The sequence below is a fragment of the Aedes albopictus genome, chromosome 2, assembly GCF_035046485.1.
Source record: "Aedes albopictus strain Foshan chromosome 2, AalbF5, whole genome shotgun sequence".
NCBI classification, from domain to species: Eukaryota; Metazoa; Arthropoda; class Insecta; order Diptera; family Culicidae; genus Aedes; species Aedes albopictus.
The window spans coordinates 341892861-341910973 of NC_085137.1; the positions used below are offsets into that span (position 1 = coordinate 341892861).

The 18113-nt window shown below is 36.9% G+C and overlaps 1 protein-coding gene across 2 annotated transcripts in view; it reads left to right on the top strand.

Moving 5' to 3' along the window:
- LOC109431739 (potassium voltage-gated channel protein Shal) overlaps positions 1-18113 on the top strand; it is a 187794-nt gene that overhangs the window by 116792 nt on the left and 52889 nt on the right. For both annotated transcript variants that reach the window (XM_062852632.1, XM_062852631.1), the window contains exon 4: positions 4714-4875. In XM_062852632.1, coding sequence (XP_062708616.1) covers positions 4714-4875 — 162 coding nt within the window. The remainder of the gene's footprint in view (positions 1-4713; positions 4876-18113) is intronic.

Sequence of the window (18113 nt, forward strand, 5' to 3'; positions counted from 1 at the left end):
TCGGATGTCACAAAACATATGCTACAACACTTCATCTCCATAAATCACCATAAATGTCAACCATGTGGAATTTGTACATTGCCTTGAGTTTTATGTTAATTGATGATTTCTAATGCAAATAGATTATGCTCACTTCTTCTGCACTGTTGGTGGGTTTCCCTTGCTTTGCTTATCTTTAGGATTTTAGTAATGGTGAACATAGTTTATGGGCGAATGACAGTCACTATAGAAGGGAATGTATTAAGGTAACCGAACAAGCTCTATGAACCACAAGTATAAAATGAAACATGTTTAGATCACCTCAACTGAAAGACTTGAATATTAAATAACGAACATTGAAAAGTCCATTTCGTATCAATTGATTCGATTTTTCTTATAGGGTTATATACTGTAGGTGTGTCATAAATTAAGTCAGGCGTAAATTTACCTAGTTATAGCGTCCAAAATTAGTACACCTGCTCAAATGGTACAATACCATTGATTTTTTCATTGCTACTTTTCGGAGAAATTGCCAATTTTAGCCATTATTGCATTACAATGCACAAAACCACACCTTCTTGGTGAACTAAAAACTAGCGAATTGAGCAAAGCCTTCACACTTTAGGCAGGAAGTTAGAGATTCTGTGAAAAAAAACCGATGAATTCTAGAAATGTCGAAATTCTAGGTGATTGTTAGAGGAATTTTGCGATTTCAGAAAACTAAAAATGAATATTTAAAAAATAAGATAGGAAGAGGGCAAGTAGCTATAATTTCTTGGAGTAAGCTGCTTTCAAAAGGATCAACCAGGAATTCTCTTTGAGATTCTTCAAGAATTCCCTTGACTCATTTCTTCAAAGATTTTGCAAAAGCTCGTATGATAATTTCTTCTGAGATCTACAAAGAAATACTTGAAAATTTGTTCCAGAAATTCTTTCTCATTTAGATTATACCAGATTTTTTTTTATTCTTAATCACTTAACCTAATTTACAGCTCTTCTGTCCACTAGGGTACTACGTGAGCGATTCCAATTGGACGCTGCACTTCCACTTTGTACAGCGCCTAAATGTATTCTATTTTATTCTACTGTATTGAACTGGTTGCCTTTTGTGCTTCTTTCATTCTTCTACCCTGTCCATGGTAGAATGATGAGCACGATGATGCTGATGTGTGGCTGCTGTTCCTTTTCCAGTCCGATTGGGGGTCCAATTATGAGTTGCGGTTCGCCGATATCCAAATTCCGGGTCCGTTAGAGCTATATGCTCCGAAGAGGGTCAGGTGCCAGCTGTTCTCGGGGGGAAGAGCAGCTGACGAAAAATTGCAAGTGCCGGGGCTGGGTTCGAACCCATGACCATCCGCTTATGAAGCGAACGTGTGGACCACTGCGCCACGGGCCCCGACATTATACCAGATTATCCAGATTATCCAGATTGTCTTCCGTAAGTTTTTTTTCAAAACGTCTTTCAGAAATACCATAAAAGATTTCTCCATAGAATCGAGCAAATGGATTTGAATGGTTTGAATGAGTTGCAGTTTACAGTCTCTCTCAACTTTGGCCCGCAGAGATGGGCCTTGTCTGGGGTCTCAGCAGATTTTCATGAAACATTTTCCACAGGCTGGGCTCATGAATAAATGAACAAAAAAATATTGAGAAAAATTCAGGGCCGCTTATTTTCCCGGAAAACTCAAAAATATTTGTTTGAAAATTTCCCGCGAGCTCGGACATAGTTTTTCCGGCTTTTCTTTATGAAGTTCCTCAACGGTGGAAAAATTTGTGGAAATCTTTTTCCTTTTCATTTTTTTTTTGATTCCTGAGAAAATTTGCCTTCATTTTCTAAAAACCATTGCATTGTTTCTACGGTGCTTCGTTCTTGAGTTATGATTTTTGAAAGAAAAAGCTTATATGATACATTTGGAAATTTTTCAACAAAATTGGCCATAACTCAAAAACGAAAACAGTGCATTCCAAATATTTATGCGATTAAAACTTATGGAATACCCTTCTCAAAAATATTTTTTTAAAAATTTTCCACGAGTTCGGGCATTGTTTTTCCGGCTTTTCTTTACGAATTTTCTCAACTGCGGAAAATTTTGTGGAAAACTTTTTCCAGTTCATATTTTTTAGGATTTCTGAGAAAATTTGCTTTCATTTTCTAAATAAAACTTTGTTTCTATGATGCTTTGTTCTTGGGTTATGATTTTTCAAAGTAAGTAGTGTCAGGGAAAAACTAAGAATTTCCACCTGAGTTTTTCGGGAAAATAGGCGAGCCTGAATTTTTCTCAATTTTTTTTTTGTTAATATATCCATGAGTTCTGCCTGTGGAAAAAGTTTCATGAAAATCTGAGACCCTTCGGCCCAATTCCATACGGTAGTACAAAAAATGCCCAGATATCAAGGCAGGAGAGTCACTGCTTTAGAGACTCCTCCTGGAACCCTTCAAAGATTTCTTCAGCAAACTTTTTTCCAGAGAAAATTGTAGTTACTTTTCAGAGATTCTCTTAATTACTCATTCAGAGATTGCTGCAAAGATATCTCCAGGAACTCATGCAGACGCGCTCTGAAGTGCGCACTAGACACCAATATGATTGGATGCAAAAAAGCAGTTTTTTCTAGATCCCGCACTGCCAACTGCGACAAGGGTTCAGAGGAGTGGGAAATGTGCAATAACGCCACGATGAATATTGTTGGCATATCAACTTTTTATGCCTGTCTTATCGAAGCAAGCCTTTAATGATTGTAATCGTTCATTCAAGATGTTTTTCGAACTTTGCTACGGCTTGTTGATCTTCTTGAAACCTCACAGTGGAGTGGACCCGGTGTGATGGTTAGAACACTTGACTATCATGCTGAGGACCTGGGATCGAATCCCACTCCCGACAAACTCGCAAAATGTGCGTTCTTCCTTTGGAAGGGAAGCAAAGCGTGACTCTCGTTAATACATATAAAAAAACCTCACAACAGAATTTAACAAAGCTGTATAGTAGACTTTAAGTATATGCCATAAAATCAAGTTGCTTGAAAAACGTTTTAAGTAATATTTCTAACAACCTCCTGCAGGGTGGGCCCTTTCGGGCTTAATAAGGTTTTATCACGGGTTTATTAGAACTGTTGCGATTACTAAGCTTTAAAATGGGTTTAGTTAGTTTGATTGTAACAACAGCTTGTGGGCTATAAAAAAATAAAAATGTTACCTGGGAATGTATCGAGTTCATGCATTTTTCCTCAGCTTCACTGGGTCTTGTCATTTTAACCGTTTATATTTTTTTCGGAAAGTTTATGAATACTAACAGAAAAATACAAAGGTGAAGTGATACAACTAGGTGCCTGTAACTTATCCTAAGGATTCGGTTACCTGTTTGAAGATGAATAACTTTCCATAAGTGTATACGGAAAATGTAGTTCCAAAAACTACCTGACGGAACTATAGATGTTTCTTGGGCTTAACGATTGCAGCCCATTTTTTGAAGATATTGGACGGAGTTCTTTGGGTACTGAAAACTGGGTGAGAAAGCTTCATTTTATATCATAATCAATTTTTGGAAGACGATTTTCTGATTTAGGGTTCAGAAAATTAGGAAAGTTGATTATAAAAAAGAATTTGGAAATTAAACTTTTTAATTTGCAAGAATAAATAGGATGCGTTTACCAATTATTATGGCACTACCTAAAGAAAGCTATTTATACTAAAATAACGAGAAGACCAACGAATGTCACCAATGTGGTAAAAGACTGCTTAGTTTCCATTCTTTACAGGAAAAATATAATTACGGAGCCAAAACTACTTTTAGTATTTGTTACAGCGTGTGCCAATGATAGGAACCCTGTATCAGTTATGGTTACATTTTTTAACTTCGATTCCTTTTCGCACTATTTGCATGCATTCCTTATGGGGTTAGCCATAACTGGTACACTATGACAAAACAGGGTGCAGGGAAGCCGAAATTTTAAGGAAAATGATTTTTTTTTCTACCATGATTTGAGGAAAATGTGGAGTTTAAATGAGTGCTACATGCTACTATCTTTTGTGATCTGTTGATTTACATCGTTAAACGGTGAAAATCAAGTATGGCGAATATTTGGTACTATAGCCATAATTGGTACAAATACCCTATATGAATCTTGTGACATGTAGTTATTCTGGTAAAAAATGTTATTATAAATTTATTATTTTGCAGCATTTAGTTGAATTTTCGCTAAAGATGTTTTATGCAACTGAAAATTGACCAATTTAGAGCAATTTAGACCACACTCTGGGTTTTTAAAGCTCCAGAAGAAATTTAATATAACAATTATATGGCGATAAAACTGTTTTGACCAAATGTATAGCGTTTTTCATAATTTTCATAGGGTGGCACTAGAACAAACTGTCAAAGAGTTTCAAGTAAAACACATGCAGTAGACACATATGACACTCATCATCATCCGATAATACTGCCAATAAGTAGCATGTAGTTGTAGTAGTTAACAAACAATTCTCACGTATCCTCTTGAAACTTCGAGAAAAAGTTGCATTACTTTCACATCAAATTTCACCTCACATACAATATTCTCGCTCAAGCATCCACATTCTCTAGTAGGTGTAACTTTCTTCTTTCTCACGTCAAATCCCAAGTATTGCTTCGACATCAGTTCTAACTTTTATTCTTTCGCTATCCCGCAAAGCTTTTACTCTGTGGTGCCGGATGCAATCGATAAGCCGTCTCATGATTTATATTTGTTTTATATTTCGCTCAGGACCGGGAGTTTGTCGAGCTAGAGACTCAGTACAACGGCCAAACGAAGCGGCCCGGATCGCCGTCACCGATGGCCAGCCCCTCTCACTCAGCCAACACGACTACAGGTGCAACCGGGTTGCTGCAGTCCTGCTGTGGTCGGTGCTGCTCCCAGCGGTATCAGGTAAACCATGCCATCCTCTAGGTCTTACAAAATATATTATTTTTTGGTGTATTGCCGAAAGAAAACAGAAATCTTTCACCCTCAAACCAACACAAAACCAGCAAACAGACAACAGAAATAAACAAAAGAAAAACCCCTAAACAGCGGCCAATGCGGAGTTTGAATTTTTATTCCCACTTTTCCCGTGCGCGCCTTTCTGGTTCCGAGAGGGAATTCAGGGACCGCAAAAAGAGCTCACAACAAAATCCACGAAAACCGAAAATTAATTACCCCGAGGATGGGAAAAATATCCCAAGCCGGAAATCAAGCTCCACTGAGCAGGGCACAAAAAAAAGACCACCCCATTAACCGTAATCGCGTTGGACGGTGTCACAGAATGGGCTTTCCAGATCCGACTACGGATACTGTTCGGAAGAGTAGATTTCTACTCCAGCCGAGCAGAGAGGTTTGGCGGAATTGGAAATTGTCCCGGGATATTAGAGCTTAATGAACTTCGTAAAAACCACCGGAAGCACATATAAAGCGATAGAATGGTAATCACCGGCACATACACTATCACATCCATGTGTAGTTATGCGTTTAGTTTCGATGTATGTTTACTATAGTTGTGGTTTACGTCCTGAATTGCATTACCACCGCAGGAAAATATTCGTATTGATTGATTTTTTTTTATTGTAGCAATAAACTATGATAGCACTCCATTGGTCTACCCGTGGTGCTTAAATCGAGTTTAAACATTATACGCTATCATCACCAGGTGGATGGTTGACCAAACACAGTGGTTCAGCATTGATAGGAAATGTTTTCTAGACTATGCCTTGAAGTTCAAAAAAAAAATCCTACTTTTCTCCAATGCTGAAAATTTAACGTTGATATTATTGGAACATAAAAAACGGAACGAGTGCCACGGGTAAGCTCTTGGCTGAATAGACAAACCAACGAATCTTAAAACATAACGATTATAATATAGGTAGGGTATGTATCCCATCAGTAATCTTACGCTCCCATATTCATCCTATTCGAAAACAAGCGATTACGGGACCGATTGATTCCGTTCTTTTTGTGTTCATGGGAGCTAACCTTTAACAAAAAAAAAATAATACAAAAATAAGAAACAAAACAAACAGCTCTTCACTCCTTTGTTTTTCGTAGGATGAAAATGGGAGCCACATGCTCAATGAGGGAACCAATACCCTATATTGTCTTTTAGCTCTGACTATATAACGATGAGGACTGAGGAGTGATTTATTTTTGACATTTCTTGTCGACAGATTTAACAGATTGGTCTTGGTGGGCCATATTTAGGGTTGTTGATTTTATTGTCAAAATTTTCACGTTTATTGTTGAACTAAAATCATCACTCTTTTGTCGTTTTTATTTTGTTTATTATGTTTTTTACATGATTTAAAGTATTGCAAAACTGTTTCCGGCTGTTCGGGCTCTAAAGAAGTTGATCATCAATATTAATTTCTATTCCCGATCAGCCTAGAAATCCGTGTAGTGGCGGTTGCAGTTCCCTCAACTGGTCAAGAATATCCCTACGGATTGCCTAATCCGGTGGTAAAAGTCCACCAAACAAGCGACCCCTAATTCATGGTGTCAAGCGTACCGTGCCTAGGAATGAATGGTTAGGGGGGTCTTATAAAAACTTAACCGCGAACGGAGCCTCTGGAGTACCAGGGCACCCTCCACAGTATGTTGCCCTTACTGTGTTAAAAGGAACAATGACGCAGTGGACCTTATTTGTCTCCGGGATAATCGGCCACTTTTCTTACGTCTCAATTCCGAGGCTTAACTGAAGTGGGTAAATGATTTTTTTTTTTATGGCAGGAATTAAGTTCGTACAGCTATCCTTCATCACGCAAAAGGTGCATCTGCTGTGTTGAGTCGAAGGTTTAAAAAAGAAAGACTGGAAGTGGCGCTTATTCAAGAGCCATGGTCCTATAAACGAAAGATTCTTGGTGTTCTGACACAAAATAGTAAACTTTTTTATGATGAGCAACAAGATTCTCCCAGAACTGCTGTCCTAGTACGTAAAACGTAAAAATGCTATCCTATTACAGAGTTTATCAGAAGGGACATTGTTGCGGTCATGGTAGAGGTACCAACCACTAGGGGTAAAACTGAGGTAGCTGTGGCTTCAGCTTACTTTCCTGGTGATGTTCCTGAGGTTCCTCCTCCTGAGATGACATCATTTGTTCAATTCTGTAAATAAAACAACAAATCGTTTATCATTGGCTGTGACGCCAATGCGCATCACACGGTTTGGGGTAGTACGGATATTAACAGTCGAGGTGAGTCACTATTAAGGACTGTATCGGAAATTAACTATAAACATTCAAAATGCTCTCTCTCGAAGCACGGTTGGTCTTTTCATTTCGGTTCTTCTATGAAATCTTCACAATATAGTTAAATTTAGAACAGCTTGAAGAAATTTGGAAAATGTCAAGTATTATTGAAAATATGGTTCTATGAGTATACCACACAAAATAACAATCTGTACACACTGCATTTTTTTAACGTTTCAATAGGGTAATTCATGTATTTTGGACAGGCTGAAGACAACGTTGGAAACATCATCCCCTAGCTTCCTTAGAAAGTAATTGATTATTTCGCAAAGTTACTAATACGCTTATAATATGACTGTACTTTACGTTCCTGGTGACAAAAACCTTAACGAAAGCATTTTAAGCTGAGAAAATCACAATTTCCAATCGCCTGTTAGAATTGAATTTTGGACACCGAATATATGTTTTGGACACCCTCAGGTATATATAATTTGGACAGGGCAATTATCTCAATGTTTAGCCATGAATACTGCTACATCATGGACGTAGCATAAATTAACAAGTATTTTCTTGCAAATAATCAAATTTCTTCGCTTAACTGGCATCTATTTTGATAACTATTACAGTTTTTGTTAAAATCGAGGAAATATCGCCAGACCCACAGAATACGCCTCCGAGTATGCAATCGCACAGCATCTCCATGTAGTTCGTCAGATGTCCAAAATATATTTACAGTAGAAAACTTGTAATGTAATTTGGACACCACCTATTTTAAGCGTTCTCGATGAATGTTAAGAGATTGGCTGCCTAATGTTTCTTTATTGAACATTTTGAATTGCAATCAGGCATTTAAATTTCTTACAATTATTAATTCAACGATTTTGAGGCGAATATTGTATGTGACGGCGAAGTGTATGTCGTCTTGCACACCTGTGCATTTGAGGGGTTTTAGTGAAATAATTTACATTTTCGATAATTTTGAAGTAAATTCTTAATTGTTAAGCGTATTTTCACCGTAAGTCATCAGAATAGGGTCTACTTGATCCAATAATCGATATTGAGAAGTATCTACTTTTATAGGCTCTCCGGAACAAGACATACAACGCCGTGCCTGTCCAAATTACATACATGTCCAAATTATATTTTTTACCCTAATTTGTAGCGAAAAAATGTGTACGGGAAAAAATCTGGAAAATAAGGTTTATTACTAGCAGTTATGTACACATAACATATCACCTTAAACCGACTTTTAAAATTCTTATTTTGTATAGAAAAACCTCCAACATTAAGAATATGGTCTATCCCAAAAAACACCTACTTTTTGGTCGAACTTTGACGCTCTGTTTTAAAGATCTTCAGAGGTTATAATATTCCGTTCTCTGGTAAAACTACCTCTTCAATAGATTTAAATACATACCCAATCGAAAAAAAAAATGCAAATTTTCAACTTTATGTATTTTTTATTTGCGTAATCGTTCTTTGAAGACGAATAAAAAAAAGAGTTCCTTGAAAAATGGCCTTTTTTCATTTTTTAGAATTGCCCCAAACTGCGAAGGGAATTTTTCTTGATAAAAATATATATATTTTTTTTTTGCCGGGGCCCGTGGCGTAGTGGCTACACGTTTGCTTCATAAGCAGATGGTCATGGGTTCGATCCCAGCCCCGGCACTTTCGTCAGTTGCTCTTTCCCCCTGAGAGCAGCTGACACTGACTCTTCTGAGCCCATGGCTCAAATGGACACGGATACTTGGACATCGGCGAACGGCAACCCATAATGGACCCCCAGTCGGACTGGAAACAGGAACAACCAACAGCCACACATCAGCTTCCTCGAGCTCATCATTCTACCATGATAGGGTAGAAGTGAAAGTAGCACAACGGCCACCAGTTCGATGTAGTACAATTAGAAATAGAATACATTTAGGCGCTGTACAAAGTGTATGTGCAGCTTCCAATTGGAATCGCTCACGCAGTGCCCTAGTGGACAATAGAGCTGTAAATTAGGTTAAGTGATTGAAGAATAAAAAAAAAAAAAAATTCCTATATCATGAGTATTCTGAAAAAGAATATATTTGTGCAAAAATAAGAGAAAAAATTGAATATATTCCACAGCTTTCGCAATTTTAAATTTTTAGGAGGCGTCTAAAATTTTAAAACATATGTGCAATCTTTGAGATAAAAGTTCAAGTAAAATGATTATTTTTTGAAAATCAGAACTGCCATTCTTTATTTAAGAGATTTATATAGTATCTCCAAAAATAAAGTTATGTTTATTCCGAACAGATTATTTTTCAGGCAATTGTGAACGTGTATAGATAATTTCCGATACAGTCGTTAGAGTATCTGTCTTCCAACAATATAGATATTTGCAATAATGGTGATAAACCTACATTCTCAAATGTAATCAGATAAGAGGTCTTGGATCTAACACTGTGCAATGCTGCAATCTTTGACAAGATCACAAGCTGGCATGTGTCAGATGAGATTTCTCTATCTGATCATAAACACATAATCTTCAATTGGAGTGGTGGAGATTATTCTAGAACCGCATTTAGAAATCCCAGGAAGACAAACTGGGATCAATATGTAGAATTGTTGAATACGCACACATTTACAATGAAAGAAAATATTGATTCAACCCAAAAGTTAGAATCATTTTCTCAAAGGGTAAATGAAAGTATCATCAATTCCTTTAACAGAAGTTGTCCCACCATACAATTGTCTTCTACTAGAGACGTGCCATAGTGGAACTTTAAACTGGATCGCCTTAGAAAATGTTCTCGTAAAATGCTGACATGTGAAAACATAAACAGCACTCCTGTAGTTGCAAGATTACAGAAAACGCTTGCAAAAGATCATTCAAATGGATTGGGAAACCTGAAGCGCGACGATGGAGCTTTTACCAAAACTCCTCGTGAAACTTTGGATTTAATGATGGAAACCCATTTTCCAGGTTCGGTTCTAAGTGTGGATTCCAATGATACTACATCTCTGAAAGGTGAAGGATGTCCTAGTATAAACTCTTCGGAGTCAAATAGTACAATAAACACCGCCTCAGATTTAGCTGATGAAATCTTCACGTAGGCCAGAGTAGAAAATGCAATTAGATCTTTTCAGCCTTTTAAATATGCAGGAGTTGATGGAATACTTCCAGCACTGATTTAAAATGCAGAAGCGGTGTTGACTCCATCACTAATTGAGATGTACAAGGCTAGTTTAAGATTGAATTACGTTCCATCAAAATGGAGACTTGTAAAAGTTATCTTTATACCAAAAAAGGGGAAGCGAGACAAGACGCATCCCAAAGCATACAGGCCAATTAGTCTTTCTTCAGTTTTGTGGCAGACTATGGAAAAGGTTTTGAAAGATTTTATCAATTCTTCTTACATAAAAGAGCATCCCCTATCTGACTTCCAGTTTGCTTATCAATCTGGTAAGTCAACGGTAACGGAACTTCATTCGCTAGTAACTAAGGTGGAAAAAACGTTTTCAGCAAAAGAAATAGCTCTATGCGCCTTTTTAGACATAGAAGGAGCATTTGATAATGCCTCCTATCCATCTATGAAGCGTGCCATGGAGAACAAAAACTTCGACCAATGTATCATACGTTGGATTTATACTGTGCTTGCAAAAAAAGAAATCACCTCTGAGATGGGAAGTTCTTCAATAACAGTAAGGGCAACGAAAGGTTGCCCTCAAGGAGGAGTCCTCTCACCACTAATGTGGTCCTTGGTTGTAGACGATCTTCTAAGAAGCTTGAAGGAAAAAGGTTTCGAAGTTGTGGGCTTTGCAGACGATATAGTCATGATAGTGAGAGGAAAGTATGACGAAACTGTTTCGGAGAGAATGCAAAGGGCTCTAAACTATATACATTCATGGTGTATTAAGGAGGGCCTTAGCATCAACCCGTCAAAAGTCGTAATTGTCCCTTTCACTAGGAAAAGGAAGATCAACCTAAAAGCTCTTCGGCTTGGAGGGATACAAATTCATCCTAGTGATCGAGTCAAATACTTAGGATTGATACTGGATGCTAAACTGAACTGGAATGCTCAAATTGAGTCTGTGATCGGTAAGGCAACAAGTGCATTCTGGTTATGCTGCAAAGCTATTGGCAGGAAGTGGGGCTTGAAACCAAAAATGATAATGTGGATTTATACTGCCATAATCCGCTCAAAAGTGACGTATGCTTCGTTTGTCTGGTGGCCAAAAACAAAAGAGGCTACCACGCAATCAAAGCTTGCGAAAATTCAACGTCTTGCGTCCATTGCTACAGGTGCGATGCGAAGCACTCCATCAAAAGCTTTAGATGCGATTCTCAATCTGCTACCCTTGCACGAGTACGTGCAATTAGAAGCAGAAAAGGAATTGCTGAGACTTGAACGAGTTCAAAAGTTTATGCCAGGTGATCTTGTGGGTCACCTGAGCATTTCACAATACTTCCAAAATAGGCCTGTAATGAAAATGATTAAAGACTGGATGAAACCTGTGGAGAACCATGATGTTCCTTACAAGTTGCACGAAACAACTCGTGCAGATTGAGAAGTCGGAGGTCCCACTGTTCGTCAAGGGTCAATCAAATTCTATACAGATGGCTCAAAAGTTGGAATAAAAACGGGAGCAGGAATCTACGGCCCTGGAATACAAAATTTCAGTGGCGATAGGACACTATCTTACGGTGTTTCAAGCAGAGATTCTTGCTATTTTGAAATGCGCAAATATCTGCCTTGAGAGAAAATACAGATATGCAAATATTTGTATTTTCTCAGATAGTCAAGCTGCACTAAAAGCATTGTGCGCCTACAAATGTACTTCAGAGCTTGTCTGGGAACGCATTCTTTCTCTGCGCCGGCTGTGCCAAGGGAATTCAGTAAACTTATACTGGGTTCCAGGTCACTGTGCCATTGAAGGGAATGAAATGGCAGACGAGCTTGCTAAAAGTGGTTCCAATTTACAGTTTGCTGTCCCAGAACCATTCTGTGGTATATCAAACTGTACAATTAAAATGGACCTGATACGTTGGGCTGAGCAGAGGGTGATATCCAATTGGATGGATGTCAAAAATTGCAATCAGTCAAAACGATTTATAACACCAAATGCTTATAAAACCAAAAAGCTCTTAGAGCTCATCAAGAGAGTTCTATGAACATACACTGGCCTAGTAACTGGACACTGCCCGAGCAGCTATCACTTGAAAAATATTCGCCATATTCAGAGTGATATCTGTCGTTTCTGTAATACGGAACGGGAAACCTCGGAACATGTGTTTTGCAGTTGTGGTGCTTTATACACGCGCAGGCAATTATTTCTGAATAGTGGTTGCTTGCAACCTAGTGAGATCTGGTCTGCAAAACCTGGGAAGGTCTTGGAGTTTATCAATTCCATTGCACCGACTGGGAGACGACGCGTCGTGGCTGTAGCTGATTACTTGACACATGGTAATTAGCTGGCTAGATGCGAATATCAAAACGGGACATGCCACAAAAGTTCAGCCTATTGGACGCAGTGGCTTAATTTCCCCAACAGGGGAGGAAAAAAATGGCAAAACTACAGTCCTCCATGCCAATCAACAAGTGATGCTAGTAAGTTAAGAATTAGCATGCAAGTAGAACATTTATACTTTTGTTTATCAATAATCGCTCGGGAGTTGTCACTAGCCCCGAAAGTATTCTGTACAGAGAGAAAAATCGTTTGAAATCCAAGCCTTTGCACAAAGTTTAAGATATGCATACAAATCTTAAAAAAAAATGTTCCCTGTATAGTTCTTAAATGATTCATTAATATTGTAACCGAAACAAAATTAGACACTGAAAATAATGTTTTACCAGGAAAAGTATATTATGTGTAGCTCTTGAAATTTACTTAATCAAAATCGGTTGACTGCGTTGGAGGAGATATCGTTGAAAAAAGAAAAAAAAATTATGCTGCATAGAATTTTGACAGAAACAATCTCTTCCCTACAAATCGATTACACAAGTTTACAAAATAAAACGAGAGTCGTGAACTTCTGTCAACGACCAAAATTTTTGAAGCACAATTTAGTGCTGATTTCGAAACAGACCTTTAAAAAAATTAATGTAGAACAGTTTTTGAGTTTTACCTCAATATCGAGTTTTGTAACTTTTCAAAATATGTAATTCAAATATATTGCGTTTTGTTCAACCAATTTTAAATCTTTTTCCATAAATTAAAAGCTGAATACAATACCATTCGATCGTCTGAATACAGGTTTTGCGTCAGATTGATGAAATTCAAGATATTGGCAAGTTTTGGGGACGATCTTCTTAAATTTTAGCAAAATTCCTAAAATTTTTTGAAGAAATGTTTTTTTTTTTCAATAAGAAAAAAAAACAACTTAAAAATTCTTTCTCGACGTTTTTTGGACATATCATATGTAGGCGAGTTACAGTAAAAATTTCAGCTCAATCGGAGCATTGATTACGAAGAATGAGATGTTTGAAGTGAGCGACTTTGCTTAAAAATAGAACAAAAATCGATTTCAAATCATCAACGTTGTATGGGAAGTCGAAAAATTTTCCGCTCTACTGTATTTTTTTTCCTTCGCGCTTTCGAATTCAGGGCATGATTCTACACAAAAAATGATCATCAGCTTACCGAGTTCAAAAATGCTGTAAACTAGTGTTATGGACGACTCCAAAGAGGGGTTTAGCTTAAGGTCTTTTTTTCTGTTCGGGTGAGCCACTGCGACCAGTATTTAGATCTTTTGGGTCTTAGTGCTTGTGGACCTTTTTGAAATAGCACATAACAAAGTGAAAGCAGTGATATATTGATATTGTCTATGTCCTGGCATGTTCCATATTAGATATTGCGCCAATCCCGAGTAACGTCACAACTACCGTAAAATTGATGAAAACAGTTGGCATAGAATGTGGTAAAGGGCGAACTCGATGAAATTGCCACACAGAAAATATTGTATAACTTTTGATTGCGTTCGTCAAAATAGCTAATTTTTTTACCATGAATTGTATATTATGTGTAGCTAATACCATAACATTTTCATTAAAATCGGTTGAGTATTGGCGCATATATTGTCGATATCATAAAATGAGATTTTAGAAAACTTGTACACCCATTTCAAAAAATTACTTAGGCTATAACTTTTTTGTTACCTCATCAAAACGTTTGAAAATTTCACTCGATATTCTTAACATAGTATCAATTAAGACCGTTCGCAATGCTGTTTTATTTTGTATGGCGAGTTTTAAAATTTTTAAAACTCGCCATACAAAATAAAACAGCATTGCGAACGGCCTAAGTGGTAAAAATTTGATCGAAATCAGTTCAGTACTTTTTCTAGTAAATAAACAAAGCTCAAATCGCTTCAAGGTAAATTTCAGGTACTTTTGACCATTTTTAGTTCCGCGTGCACTATTTAGACTGTAAAACTGGTAGCACTGTCCCGATTTTTATAAAACTTTGACAGTGTAAAATAGTTGTGTTAAACTGTTTACAGTGAAAATTTCAGCCATTTTTGTTGAGTACTTTCAAAGTAAGAGCAGTTTGAATTTCACTATACCAAAAACCACATCTGCTTATTGTGGCATAGTGCGACATATATGGCTATAACTTTTTAACGGTATGATCAAATTGAATGAAATTTTGACAAACTACTTCTACATACATACTTTACGTACAAAAAAAAATTCATTGAAATCGGTTCAGTATTTTTGGCGCCAGCGTTGAAATGGCAAAAAAGTGATATTTTCCAAAATGATTGTTTGTACAAGATTCTCAAGTGGCAATTTCCTTGTTCCAACAATATTTCCGCCATTACTCAACCGATTTTAATGAAAATTTTATGGTATTAGCTACACATAATATACTATTCATGGTAAAAAAATTAGCTATTTTGGAACGCAATCAAAAGTTATACAATATTTTCTGTGTGGCAATTTCATCGTGTTCGCCCTTTATACACTTGAGTTTTGCAGCATCTTTTGCAACACCTGAAATCACACAGTTGAAATTAAATTACGGATTACAAATAGTGAAAGATCCGTTGACGGTGGCATAGCCATTTTTAACCGGAGAAATGATCATCTGTCTAAACCATCCCACAAAGGCAGATGGTGTGATCCGTGAGAGGGAAGGATAAAAAAAAATTCTGACAGGCGAGCTGTGTTTGTTTTGTTTATAAAAATTGTGATTTCAATGTTTTTTCATGATTTTTTTTAATTTTTATGCTGGCTACGCAATAAGAAGCGGTATATCAGTCCCGTTTCCCTGAAAAAAAAAACAATGACTTTAGTTTTAAAACAAACGTGAAAATTACAGACAACTAAATCAACACTTCTCAAAAACGGCATACCAAGATCAATCTTCAAAACTCGTCACTCAGTAGGTAGAAATCAAATATGTCTGACTTGGTTTGATCACCGCGATACTTTATATGCTTAGTTAGATTGGCTATTTTCGGTGAAATGATCAACAAACAGCATTATTTGCGTAACGCGTTTCGGTCTACTACTCTTCGACCATCATCAGACGCATTCAGCTGATTTACTTCACAATTACGTCAGACGATTAATACTAATTAGTATTAATCGTCTGACGTAATTGTGAAGTAAATCAGCTGAATGCGTCTGATGATGGTCGAAGAGTAGTAGACCGAAACGCGTTACGCAAATAATGCTGTTTGTTGATCATTTCACCGAAAATAGCCAATCTAACTAAGCATAGAAATCAAATATGCCTTGTCGTTACAAGGCTTGTGTAAAAAAAAAACTGGATTAAACAATCAAACCACTAATAAAATGAGTGCATTATGAAAACTGATCAAGTACAAAGCTTTTGTAGTAGACTAGTTTAGGTTTTCAAAAATGTTCTTGGATTCTCAAGTCCACTACAGACTTGACATCCTCATTGAAGAGTCTGGTCAAAAGTTCAGCCAAATAGCCAATAAAATCAGACGAATTCAATTAAATTGATAGGTGTATCTAATAAATGTTGTGTTTTTGAGTACCGTCAAGGCGCCATTCACCGTGGGGGCTCCATTCACCGTGTGCCGTCGAATATTTTTCCATTTTTTCCATATTATGATTGAATGATATGACAATTTCCCTTCAATTTCACCAATACAACACTAATGTATTGTTACCATGTCAAAACGCTCATTAGAAACATTTAAAAGTATCATTTTGACACTAAAGTGTGTTTACATGAAGCGGGTTTCTGCTCGTTCACTGCATTCATAGTGAAAAAACGAAAACTGCGCTAAGGTGATTTAAGCGATAAACAAAATGTAGTAACGTTTTTATTCCACCAAGAAGCATTTAAATTCACATATTAGGTATGTATTTTGCATTACCGAAGTAAGTTTAACAAGAAAGTACGATTACTCGTACTTTTTAATTGAAACAAAAAGACACGGTGAATGGGTACCCTAAAAATCAATGGTCTCCATTCACCGTGCCCCATATTGTCCCATATATCTAGAAAAAATCGAAAATTTGAACAATCGTTTTTCTAATAAAATATTGCAAGTTATTACTTGAAATGAATTTAAACGAAGAAAATTCCCGTGGCTGGGTTGTTTTGTTCATTTTTAAACAAAGTAGAATAAAATTTCTCATACACGGTAAATGGGTCCCTACTACCACGGTGAATGGTGACCTACCACGGAATTAGGCGACCCTACTACCTTTTACTAATTGTACTATATCACCAAATTTTGTGAAAAATTTTCTACTTCTATGGATATTACTTTAATTTTAACCTATAATGAAGGCAATTGAATGCGGCACCAACAATGTTTATAAGACTAGTGTCAAATGACAGCCCTTATTTGCCCCGAATCGTCTTAGATCCACGGTGAATGGTGCCTTGACGGTACATATTTGAAAATTCATAAATATATTAGAATGCATCGAGAAGTAGTTCTTTTATCACAATTAAAATGATTGCTTTAAGAAGCATTTGAGTCTAGTTATGACATGAGCTATGATCTAGTTTCGAAGCACATATACACACATGCATCTTACAATTTCATTGGATTTGCCTAACATATTGACCAGTGACTTTTTTAATAATGCCAATAAGAGTATGGGGAACGTTTTTGAAAATCTAGACAGTCACATTGTTTATGTGTGCCACCATCCTTTTATTACTGCAGAGTAGTACGAATGGTCAATATTGAAAATAAAAGTTATACAAACCCTTAAGCATAATGCTATAGTCGTAGATAGCTTCAGTCATTTACACTATGTTCTTTTGAAAAAGTGAAGTTTTTTTTAATTATTATTAACTAGTGGTTCTAGCAAGGATGTTTGTTTATAATACTTGACAGACTCCTTCTAGAATACATACTGCGAAAACTTGAAAAATTGTTTCAGGGGATATCAGAAACTTTTTAAGGGCGTTCGGTCAGGAAGTTTTAGTTGGCGTTAATGGGATTACGGGGATCTCAGAAAAGTTTTATTAGTGTAAAGAGTGTTTCAGGGATATTTTCGTATTGTTCGTATCAGGGGGATATCAGGAACACCCTTATATCGAAGAGGTTTTAGGTTTTAGGAACACTCAAAATGGATTACGGAAATTTCAAGGGAATTTCAATTGGAGTATGGAAGTTCTAAGAGCGTTTCAAGGGGTTTAAATATTTTTGTGAAGGGCTCTCTGGGAATTCCCTGTATGCTTCCGTTACGCTAATATAGCATAGCATAGCATAGCACAGCATGTATACTTGCACAAATCTTGGATGGAGGTGTGAAGTTGAATATATCCATTGACATTGTAGATATCGCTACTAACTACAATGTCATAGACCCACTCAGTTCCACATACCTGGCCAAGTCCTTGCAAGCATTTATAAATCCCTTCATCAATTTAGAAAGAGCCCAGAACTGAAGCAGCTTCCAATAGATGAAAGGATATTGAAAATACCGAATTTTCAATTTATATGTAGGTCCGGAGGTCTGCCGAAATCTTGGCCGAAAT